The sequence below is a fragment of the Hyperolius riggenbachi genome, chromosome 1 (assembly GCF_040937935.1).
Source record: "Hyperolius riggenbachi isolate aHypRig1 chromosome 1, aHypRig1.pri, whole genome shotgun sequence".
In the NCBI taxonomy this organism is placed as follows: Eukaryota; Metazoa; Chordata; class Amphibia; order Anura; family Hyperoliidae; genus Hyperolius; species Hyperolius riggenbachi.
The window spans coordinates 405,367,844-405,380,584 of NC_090646.1; the positions used below are offsets into that span (position 1 = coordinate 405,367,844).

The 12,741-nt window shown below is 41.8% G+C and overlaps 1 protein-coding gene across 5 annotated transcripts in view; it reads right to left on the reverse strand.

Annotated features, from left to right (window-relative positions):
• Window positions 1-12,741, reverse strand: part of KDM4C (lysine demethylase 4C) — a 490,901-nt gene that overhangs the window by 377,459 nt on the left and 100,701 nt on the right. For all 5 annotated transcript variants that reach the window (XR_011020736.1, XM_068235361.1, XM_068235390.1 and 2 more), the window contains exon 5: window positions 1,817-2,010. Coding sequence is in view for 4 of the 5 variants with exons in the window: in XM_068235361.1 (XP_068091462.1) it covers window positions 1,817-2,010 (194 nt within the window). In the remaining variant the exon portion in view is untranslated. The remainder of the gene's footprint in view (window positions 1-1,816; window positions 2,011-12,741) is intronic.

Consider the following 12,741-nt stretch of genomic DNA (forward strand, 5'->3'; position numbering starts at 1 on the left):
TCGATACCCGCTCGTCCCCGCGCCGCTTATCTTACACTCGATTCCCTGCCATTGTTCCCTCGCGGGGAACGAGCAGGGAATCGGCGGTTCGGATCTTATCAATCGAGCCGCATCAGCGGCTCGATTGATAAGCCACATCACCGCCTCATCTACACGTGTAGATGAGGCTTTAAGGTCAAATTTAGAATTTTTTTCTGGTGTGAAGTACCACCGCCTCTACAGTTTAATAAAGTTTTCCAAATGTGATACACAATGTGAAGATTTCTTCACGGATCTGACTGCATATTCCCATTCTTCCTGGCCAATGTCCATTTTGAAAAAGTCTTGCCATTTCTTTAACTGCCATTTGGGGACTTCTCCCCTAACAGATAATAATGATCTGTAAAAGAGAGCCGTCCCTTTCATATAATCTTTTTCTGGGGTAAGTAATTTCTTAATTTGGGGTGGATATAGAACCTGAATTGGTATATGTTACTACAGGATCACATTAAACCTTTGGAAATAAACATAATTGTGAATTTAATGGCAAAGAGTGATCTCGCTTTTATCAAATGATTAGGTAAAAGTGGCTCCATCTCACATTAACTCCCTTGGCGGTATGAAAAATACCGCCAGGGGGCAGCGCAGCAGTTTAAAATTTTTTTTTTTTTTAAATCATGTAGCGAGCCCAGGGCTCGCTACATGATAGCCGCTGCTCAGTGGCATCCCCCCGCCCGCTTCGATCGCCTCCGGCGATCTGGCGCTGCCTGGCACTGATTGGCCCGGCAGCGCACGGGGTCTGGGGGGGGGGGGGGGGGGCGCGCGCCGCACCGGATAGCGGCGATCGGGTGCGCGGCGGCGGCGGCGATCGGGGTGCTGGCGCAGCTAGCAAAGTGCTAGCTGCGTCCAGCAAAAAAAAAAATTTAAATCGGCCCAGCAGGGCCTGAGCGGCACCCTCCGGCGGCTTACCTCGTGTCACACACGGGGTTACCGCTAAGGAGGTTAAGGAGTAGAGGTATTCTTCTGAATACTCCTGTAAGCTCGCAAGGGCAGGGTCATCCTCCTAATGTTTACGTTTTTTGTTGCAGTATTTGTGCTGCTTGAGACTCTGCTGTATATTTTTTGGTTGTACCTATGTCCCCTGTGTTGTCTTACTGCATTTTGTAAAGCGCTGCGGAATATGTTGACGCTATATAAATATATAATAATAATATAATAATAATAAAAAAAGGGAACCTGAAGTGTAAATAGTACCAGGTGCCTGGCATCCTGCTGATCCTCTCCTTTTAATACTAAAAACATCTCTTTAATAAAAAATGAATCATTTAAAAATGTGCACCTTCAGGAATTTTTTCTACTCCAGTAAACAGAGTAGCATTTCTATTTTTTATTTTTTTTTAACTAAACCTTACAACTGCTATATAGTTCTGTACAACTGCAGAAATCAAAGGGCAGAATGGTTCTCCACAAACTTTACCAAAATAAAAAAGAAAGCTTCACAACAAAAAAATAATAAAAAATATACATACACAGACAGACAGACAGACAGACAGGCACGCACACACACACACGGACACACACACGGACACACACACACACACACTCTATTTAAAAGTTAATTATTGCAAAATTATACATAACAAATGTTACAAGAAGTAATTCTGCTTTTTTTTTTTACACCTGTGGTGTATGTGAACTAATTTTAACAATGTACCAATTGGAATGTAAACATTTTTACCTCAAAAGTATTTGCCTTTTAAGGTATAATCAAAACTTGTGAACAAACTTTTGGACACACACAGAGTAGTGGAAGCAGCTCATAAAAATGGGAGATTACCATGATTTTGGCTCCCCAAAGTGGAGGTAGTTGATACTATAGAGGTCCATGTCCTCAGTATGCCATGCAAATGTAGTTTTCCACATGCCAAAATAGAGATAAGGAGTATTGACACCTTCAATTGAAATTCCACATTCTTCTTCCACTACATCCAAGACAGTATTTAAGCGAGCAATTTTCCATTCATTGACATCCTAGGGGGAAAAAAAATAAATGGATTTACTTAATAAAAGATTAATTAGAAAACATGAGTCCCAAATATTATTGTGGGTAGGTAAAATTCCTGAGGTCACATGGACTGTACATCCTTTAGGGCCCTTTTCCCCTAGGCTGTGGACCACTTCAAAAGCAAGTAAATCATAGAGCTCATTTCCCATTAGATTCATTTTTTTCATGCAATCTCACTCCATTCCTAACTGCTTTAAAGGCGCATATTTGGCGAGTGTAAATTGCTAGGTACGCGATCGCAACGCAGTGCAATTGTGCTTGCGATCACACTTCCAAGTAGAAAAGAGCCCTTATTCCACCTGGATGATCATTACATCACTTAGTGTATAGTATGTTGGACCAGTAATAATTGCTAAATTTTTAGTTAAAGGGGCTCTATGGCGAAAAATAGTGAAATTTGAAATCTGTGCGAACATAGACAAATAAGAAGTACATTTTTCCATATTAAAAAGAGCCATAAATTTATTTTTCTCCTATGTTGCTGTCACTTACAGTAGGTAGTAGAAATCTGACAGAAGCGACAGGTTTTGGACTAGTCCATCTCTTCATAGGGAATTCTCAGCAAGGCTTTTATTATTTATAAATATATTCCCCAAAAAGGATTTAAACAATGATGCTGGCCAGCTTTCCTGCTCCCTACACAATTTTTGGCAGCTGGACAGATCAACTGCCATTCACTAAGTTCTTTTGAAAATAAATATATCCCTGAGGATCCCCCATGAAGAGATGGACTAGTCCAAAACCAGTCGCTTCTGTTAGATTTCTACTACCTACTGTAAGTGACAGCAACATAGGAGAAAAGTAATTTATGGCTCATTTTACTATGGAAAAAAAAATGTACTTCTTATTTGTATATGTTTGCGCATATTTTAAAGGTTACAATTTTTCGCCATAGTGCCCCTTTAAATAACTAGATCATGGAAAACACCAGAGAACAATAAAAAGGAAAACTTAGGCACTGGTATGAACTGTAAAAGGTTTGATTTGCCCTTTTGTGAAGTACACCGTTAGTCGTTTTCAACCCATCTATGGAAAAAAGACAATAGGAAGTGTCACTTGAGAAGAAAAGTGTGAGTTTTATAGTAAATGGTCTGCAAATTATTAGCATTTGATAATCTCCAAAAGCATACTCAACCAGCCGAGTACATGGGAATCTAAGCATAACTCGAACTCAGCAGATTACTTAGAATTTACTTGAAGAAAAGGCAGGTGAGGCACTAATCGTTGCAATAGAAAATACCTTTTAATCCACGATGGTATGGCACATCAGGGTACACAGTGGGAGTGAGGGAGGCCTGACAGCTGTTTCGTTTTACACCAAAGCTTCCTCAGAGGCCAATAGAAATAACTGGTCCTTTCTATTGGCCTCTGAGGAAGCTTTGGTGTAAAGCGAAACAGCTGTCAGGCCTCCCTCAGCCTCACGATGTACCGTGATGTGCCATACCATCATGGATTAAAAGGTATTTTCTATTGCAACGATTAGTGCATCACCTGACTTTCCTTCAAGTATACGCTTTGATTACCTCTGAGTGCACAATTGGGTATGAAATACTTAATCCGGTGACCCAGCAACTGCTTTGGCCAGTATCCAGTGCCAGTCTGCCTTCTCCTACACACTGTTCGTTTACTTAGAATTTAGATTGCTTGATTGGTTTTTGAGAATTTACCACAAATTGCAGTGTTTCTCGAAACAACACAAGCAGCATTGATTTTACTGGCTGCCTGTAGTTTCACTCTTGGAAATGTATTATTAATATTGTCAGAGAAAAATAGAAAAATCTATTGAGTGCTCACACATACGTCAAGGATGTACTAATAACACAAAACAAATGGTAAATTCAGAACACTACTATCTCTTCCAGCACAGCCAAGATCAATGATAACACTTCAGGCCACTGCCTATCACCTTACTTTCTGCTACATAAAGAGCTGGTGAATTTCAATAGGAAGATAAAAGGTATAATTAATGTAAAGCCAGATAACCGCTGTAGCAGGGGACTCTTGGCAGAGAGAATACAATGATACACTCATGTTAGGTTTGATACTGCCTGCCATGACATTTATAACATGCCGAGACTCCGACTATCTACTCTCTGACCTTTCACAAATCACAGACTGCTTCTTATCGCTGGAAATAAATTGTAGGCCATGCAGCAAAAATATCAATGCTGGAGCCCACAATATATTGCTTACAGGCTTACTCCTCAGTTTACTTCATCTAACACAATGCAGGTCTTGCATTCAAATTGAAATAAAACCTTTATTATGACATTCATTAATATGCCACTGGCCTTTTCATGTGTTAAAATAGCACATCTCAAACAATCGTAGCAGGCCTTTCAAAGTATCCTGCTATTTCTGTTAAATGGAAAGTATGTGGATCCCATATTTGCTAGTTCAACAGTTATTTTAAAAAAATGGTCATAATAAATTCAAAAGAGATAAAGAGTACATTGGATTGTAGCTATATAAAACTACTGGTAAATAATTAGGAAAAAAAAAAAAAAGTTAAAACTGTCTTTGAAACAATCAAGTATACTCAACATATTTCGACTTGGTAGACAAGGTAAGATAAAAATGAAAACCCAGTGTAGGCCCACCTTGGGTAAGAGTTTTTATATGTGCAAAAAATTACTGGATATTTTGTTGATAATTAGTATAGGAATGTTACATTTTTTCCTAGACAGCTAGTACATAAATTTTATACAAGGGCACCACACCAACACTGGTTTAGATTGCTATAGCGCCTGTATGTTCAAAAGCACTCTTGCAGTGGCACAGAATATGCATCCGACAGTACAACAATGGTACAAATAGAGATGATAGAGGGGAGAATTTGCTGTGTGACTTACTGACCTTTCTGCTGGTATTTCAAGGGTCATGAATGATTGAAGTGTTGCCAACTGGTTCCCTGGTACAGTAGGCCATACAGGGGAGTTTGACACCTGTTTAAAGGAATATAATGTGGGCATTCCCAAGCACTTCTGTTGCATCTTGTGCAAGAAAATGGCAATTACAGGAGATATTATTTTAGTTGACAGCATCAGGTGGTGGTTAGTGTATTATTGTTAGGTCTGAAAGAGAAGGATCAATGATGAATTTCAGCATTGGAATCAATTAGAACAATCTCCAGACTGTAGCTATGTGGCGTGGCCATGGGAGCCAAATGTGCACTGGCCAGACCTAACCTGTTCCTGGGATACTGGGAATGGGAGATTGTATTTGGAGATCATTATGATATTTATCACTGATATATATTGGATTAGTATCCTATATAGACAACCTGCTGAAATTTTGGAATAGCCCTGAGGATGTATATAGAAAATGTATTCTGACTTAATGATATGATTATCTTCCTTACACTGCAGATTTCTACAGAAGAGGTTGAATTTTTGGATGTGAAAACTAAAGTGCGTGAGAATGGCAGTTTTGTCTCTGATCTAAATCGCAAGCCTACAGTGGTAGTTTGCTACATGACAAAAGTGCACATAATTGATCCCTCAGGGACAATATCACCCTTAGCCAATTTTGGCGAATGACTGACTTTTACAGACAAGTTGATGAACTATCACAGAGATTTTTAAAAGGTGGTTACCAGACACATGTGTATAAGAAGGCCTTCCATGCTGCTAGAACTAGGAGTCTTATAGAATTGTCGAATGCCAGTCTGGCGTCAGTCCCTGATGAGTCAGTAATCTGACAAAACATGTAGGAAAGAGCAACATCTCGCGTAACCGCTTAGGAGGATATACACGAAGGAAGCAGGGATTCTAATCTACATCTGTGTGAATGGTCGCCCAGTGGCCTCAGTCTCCAGAGCTTGCTATACGCTATACACACACACACACACACACACACACACACTATGTGGGTGGTGCTGCCTGTACTGTATTGCAATCTCAAGGGGAATATCTACCAGGGAACCTTTTGCATGTACTGAATATTACACCTAAAAAACAAATGGATGATGAGATAAACTAAGTTACAGCTTCTACAATTAAGCAAAATGAGGCTATAAAACGAATCCATATTTTTAAATTTTAGATTTTTCATTATTCATCAATGGTTTCAGTTTAACCTCTGCTTGATTCCTGGATTACCCGTTGCTTGCTGCCTGGACCAACCTCTGCTAGTTACTAGACTTCCCTTGTTTGCTGCCTGGACCGACCCTGGACTGTTATTGGAAATCCCTGTATGCCACTACTCTGGGAGATAAGTATAAGGTCTACTCTTCTTATCAATCAGTTTATAGTGTGCATATACTCTCGCTTAAAGTGAACCGAGCATCATTTTTAACACCCAGGGCAGCGCTATAGCAAATTAAAAATGCATTCTAAAAATGTGGTTTATTATTTAAAAAAAAAAAGTTCGTTTTACCTCATTTTTTTTACATCTAAGGGTTAAAATAGCCACTTTGTCCGTCCGTAAAGGACCTGCGGGTTGCTGAGCAGGAGATGGTGGAACACAGATAAGAAATCACCTCATTAGACTTAACTGACCACAAACAAACCCCCATTGTACTTCAAACAGAAAACATCAGTTACAGTTGAAGAATTTCACACCTAGCCTGGACAATGCTAGTTGTAAAATAGCAGGGGTTGAGCTTCTGAACAATGGCAGCCCTTGCAGCTATTTGAAGCCAGGAGCTGCTTAGTTCCCTTTAAACTTGTCATATATCATCTGGAACTGCATGCAGACTCAAGGAACTGTGTCTTACAACATCTATTACCATCTGTTGCTAATCTGCATGCAAGTTTACTGGAACTACTTCAATAACTCTGATTAATACTACTATTGCCGTTGAATAGTTTTGTATGAAAATATATTACTTGGACTTTTCTGGTTAAACTGTGTATGTGATACTGTGGGACTGTGTTGCTAGCCTCAGTGGTGACCTCTGGTGGTACTCTGGCTTTCTAGGCCTCAGCTGCTATACCTTGCACCTCCAAGGCCTGGGTGTAACCGAAGTTAGGCAGGTGTTATTTCCTCACCTCCCGTTAAAGCATGGACGTGCCACATGAGGTGAAGAAGGTGGTGATGGATTGGGGAATAGCAGCTGAAAGAAAGCAGGAGATCTGCCGGGTATTACAGTAACACACTGATGAGGTATGCTCAAGATTGTAGGGTTACCATTGTGTTGATAACCAGGGAAATCCATCTGAGAAAGCCCTTGCACAGGGGCCTCTAGACATCTAGTCACTCCATGCAAGAAAACCTGTGGCGCCCACAGGACCCATCATGGCTCCCCGACAAGCTGTTCAACACCCCCCCCCCCCCCCCCCGCCTGTGGTGCCCCAATGGAAGTAATCGTAATGCGGCAGCCTGCTTTGCCTGCCAGAACCCACAGACTTCGCAGGCTGAAGAGCTCACCTCTTTAGGAGACATTATCTGGCGGGGGTAGACACTGTCTGGCAGCATTGTTGACATGCATGAGCAGATATGAGCAGAATAGAGGAACACTGGATAGCACTACTGTATTATAGTGCTGAGTCCTTGGTTTGAACATTAGCCAGGGCAAAATCTGTATGGAGTCACCATCTTCCCCTGGAATTCATTTAGGCACTTTATATTCTCCAACATACCTAAACATACTAATAAGTCAACTGGTTTCCCCAAAAACAATCCTATAGTGAAAATAGACTAACAATAATAATAATAATAATGTACAACATTAGACCACAATAGGATTACACTGAGCTCCTCTGAGGACAGTCTGTGACATGACTATGTGGTCTATAAAGTGTGCAGAGGATGTCAGTGCTATAAAAATACATAATAATAATAATAATAATATGGTAGGACATTAGACTATGACAATGGTAGGATTAGATTGTGAGCTCCTCTGAGGACAGGCAGTGACATGACTAAGTACTCTGTGAAGTGCTGCAGGAGTTGTCAGTGCTACAGAAATACCCAATTATCAATTGTACTGTATATAAACAATTATTCATTATTGTGCCTTTGGAAGAGCCTTATAAACCACTGGGAGATCTACAATTACCAGCATTTCTTTGTGAAGATGAACTATAATTCCATACATGACACGTGCATAATCACAATAGGACATGCTGGTACCTGTAGCTCCCCAGTGTGCAGTCTATGATTTGGTCAAGGGATAACTAACATCCTCCAAGTGGTAGACAGGTCATGTGTATGCTCATTGTGTATTTGAATCCCATGAGTGGGGTGTGCACTTTTTTGCAGGTAAGCACTCATCTGTTTTTAAGTAGCGCTGTTCATTTCTTTGCTATGGTCAAGGGATAAATTACAGTTGAAGAACAATCTGTAGGCAGCCTGAGCAACACCTTGTACAGCAAATAACTTTACACACATCCTGATGACCTGTCTCCCACTGTGCTCCCCCCTCACTGAGCTGCAGCAAGAATTTAACTTTTGTGTGCTGAATCAGTGACTTCAGCTTTTCATTTAGCCAGTCCTCCTGCTATTCACACAGCACCTTATCAGAGGAGTCTGGAAAAAAATCACATTCAGGAGGTGATCAGGGTCTAGTGAGGAAATACAAATGTCCCAAGTGCTACGAAGGACAGACCGTGAGCAGCACTGATACAGCATGGCAGGGGAGACAGTCAGTGGCAAGTAACATGTAAATGTCTGGGGATTGGTGTTCTCTAGCATGGAGCTCTGCACTACTGGAATGCCTTGTTGTACTTCTGGCATGCCTTTGTAAAACCTCACCGCATATGGAGGCGGAACGCCGAGATCCACGCTGAGGTACAAGCATCTGGGTCTCGGCAAAGCTCTGATGTCAGTGGAGCGCATGGCGCTCTTTCCTTATTAGCCAAGAGGTGGGCGCGTCCTCAGTACACGCTCCGCCGCTGTAAACAATAGCAGCATTCGTACCGGCATGTCAGCTAACTTGCTAACACGCCGCAGACTGATTGGTTGTTTTGGATTTCGTTACTTGTGAGTGGTTAGTTCTAATATAAAAGAAAGGTGAGCGCCTTCAGTCTTCGCCCGTGATAGCCTATCCTGGGCTTGTAGCTGAGATTGCGCTCACACCAAGTGCCTTGTCTTGCTGCAGATTCTGTCTGTCTCTTGGCCAAGCTTCTTGCAGATTTGATACCTTGTTGCCAACCCGGATTGTATCGGACTACTCTTCTTCTGATCTTCTGGTATTGACCCGGCTTTGCATCTTCTGGATTCCCTGTTGCCAAACCTCGGATTGTTAAAGGACCTTGCATGAATGCTGCCTGCCCTGATCCCGGCCTGTTTGACCACACATCTGTATTGTGATTATACTTTCGTCTGGATTGCCTCAGCCCATGGGCCTCAGGTGACTATTCAAGTATACTGTGTCTGCATAATCTTGCTGTGTTTGGTGAATGCTATATGCCAGGTTGTATGCTACATCTACCTGCAGGGTTGTGTAGCGTTGTTAGGCAGGAGTGTACGCAGGTGTTAGGGTTGGGTTATAGGTCAGTCATATAAGCATACAGTCAGACCTATAGCAAGTAGCCAGAGAAGCCTGACAGCCTTGTTACCACCTCCAACAGCAACAGACAACATCCTCTTCGGCTATGTTTTCTTTTCCTTTCTTTTAACATCATGGGCATGGGGAGGGGAGGGGAGGGGCGGGACAGGAGACATGCACAAGCAGGAGGAGGAGGCAGGATATCCCCAGATAACACTGAATAGTGACTGTGTACAAATCACAGTCTACAAAACTTTGTATGATTCCTTATCAGTGGCTCAGCAGATGCAGTCACTAGAACAACTGTGCACAGAATAGAAAGCCTTTTCTCTCTGCACTCTTAGTTTTCAGTAAAAAAAAATCCTTTTTTTTTTTTATTTTCTTGGACTGCCACCGCCCAGACAGCTTAGTGCTCCAAGCAATTGCCTGTACTTTCTGTGCTTAGAAGCTCCCCGGCCCTTGCACAGTGCTCCCACATTATCCCATACGTTTACTGTACTTGGTCTAGAACTGGCTATTTATTGTCCCCTGTAATTATCTGCACACTACTCAAGGTGGCCATACATCAGGCAACTTGGCTGCCGGTCGACCAGCTAAACTGGACTGAGGAGCCCGGGGGAAGCATTGGACAGGACAGGTAAAGTATAGAGCGGGGGAATGGAACATTTGAGGGGATTGCGCTGAGCAGACAAGGTGTTGGATGTGGCGTCACATTGCAGATTCCGGAATGATTTCAGCATGAAATTGATCAGGAATCAGACTGTCATTAATGTGCAGGCAACAGATCTCTCTCTGATCAAATCTGATCAGAGAGAGATCTGTCTCTTGGTCGATCTGCAAGGAACCTGAGACGGCGTTACCTACAGATTTTATTCTTACCCGGGGCTTCCTCCAGCCCTGAGTCCCTCATTGTCCTCCTGCGGTCTGCCATCAGCCGCAATCATCCCCGGTAACTGGCTCAGTCATGTCAGTCGAGGTCTTCTGCGCATGCTTCTGGGGGCTGTAGGAAGCACTGGGTAAATATCAATCTTTAGGTATTGCCGTCTCTAGTATACATGTGCAAACATATTTTTTACTCAAATCATTAACAATTAAGGTTGATGACATATCAGACCACATGCATTAGTTATTAGACAATGACTATAGTTAACTATAGTTAAGAGAAAGATTTCCATTGATTGCTTGTCTATTGTAGCTCCTTTATTTAGAGGTTTATTTAATAAAAATTCCAAATTAGGCACAGATCTAGAATGATGCATATTATGTAAATGCTAATATTTGACAAAAAAAGGAATACAGAAAAGCATTCCCAGCGTCCATACCTGAAAAAGGCTTTCTGCTGACAAATGCTTTGCAAGAACACCACCTTGTGGAAGAAACTGTGATCTGATCATAGCCGAAGAATGCACAGAACCCACATTAGCTAATATTCTATGGAATCTGTAGATGTGTTTAACTGCTCATAAGAGACTACAAAAGCAATGTACCTCTGCACCCACTTTCACAAAAACGCTCAAGAACCATACATTTTCCAGAACACTATACAAGAGTTTTAAGAGCTGTGTTTCCTCTACAGCAAACAAGATACTGGATGTCCTGCATCTAAAACAGGCCACTATAGATATATCTGATCATTTATAATACTACCAGTACTAATAATAGTCATACCCTTACATCTCTGTCAAATATACAGCATGTACATTCTTCATATATATGTTCAGATATAGTAATCTGAACTGTCTATTCTGTACACACATTTTAGATATTTTTCTACTATGTACACTCATTTTAAATAGTTTCACTCCTTGAATATTGGTATAGCAGTGGCACCAAGCAAAATATTTGAGAAACTGAATGTGAGTACTCCATTAAATATATGATCCTGGTATTCAATAGGGTTTAGGTAAAAATTGCTGAAAACATATTTGCAGAGGTCCAGCAAGTGACCAGAAGAAGGGGAAAAGACAAGCTATTTCCCACTGTAGTGGATTTTAGCAAGTATTGTTCACATGCATACCTAGAGGTTTGCACTGGGAAAGTGTTGGAAAATATGGTCATCTTCATTTAAAATCTATACTTCCCTTGTAGAAAAATTTTTCTTCTAGACTTCACCCCCTATTCTCCAATGCCAAAGAAGTGCTCTGCCTATCCCTACAGACCTGTCCCCAATCTTTCTCCACTCCAATGGTGCATGCTGGGCTTGCCTCTTCCTCTGTGTGTTAGCTTTCCTACCTTGCATTGGTGTAGAGGGTGGGGAGGAAAAACCAAAACCGTCTAACAGACCAGGTTCATCTAAATGGTGACATGCAGACATGCGCACAGGATGGATGAGACCATAATGCAGAAAGGAGAGATTGTGGGAAGGCAGAGGAGCTGTCATTGGAGCTCAGCTCAGGCTTCACTGAAGAATAAAGGGGCGGTTTGATCCCACTTTAAAATGGTCAGGAGGGATGATGAATGCGTTGTTAATTTTGAGCCGATGCAGAATTCTGGAAAATTTGCAAGCAAATTAACCTTGGTAGTATTCAAATGGTCCATTTTCAAGCTGCATAAATCTGCACAAAAGAATTTGCATAATTCTGCATCAACTCAGAATTATTTGCATCTCATTAACCATCCCTAGTGGCCAGATCTTCCTAAATTTTATACAGCAGTTAAATTTTAAAACATACATTCATGCTCATTAGTTTACATAACCTGGCAGATTCTGTAAAATGCATCCCCACTCTGAGGAAATTAAGAGACAGATCAAAATAATACAATCATTAAAGAAAACATAACAATTAAAAAAAAAATACTGACATTCTCCCTCCCTGTTGAAAAGATTGTCAAAAGCATCAGAGATCCACTTCTCTCCTTCCATTGTTGTGGCCATAAAAAAAATTTACATTTTAAAAGGAAGATCCAAGCAAAATAAAAAAATGAGTTTCACTTACCTGGGTCATATACCAGCCCCATGCAGCCATCCAGTGCCCTCTTATGGCCCATACTCATGGGCAAGTTTTTGGTCCTGTCACCAGCACACGTGAGCGTGTGGGCAACAGCTCCTCGCCAGGTCCCTCCGCGTACACACGCGGAAGAGGGACCAGCGGCGCGACGGAAGCTGTCGCCGACGTTCCTCCTCCCCCCGCCGGAAGCTCCGTATTCCTCAATGGAGGTTGCTGTCGTGGAATTGCGGCGGCAACTGTCGCCAGGCGATTGAGCAGTTCAATCGCCTGGCGACATCAGCGACGAGCGACAGTTCGGGGTGCGCGCCCGTGCAACG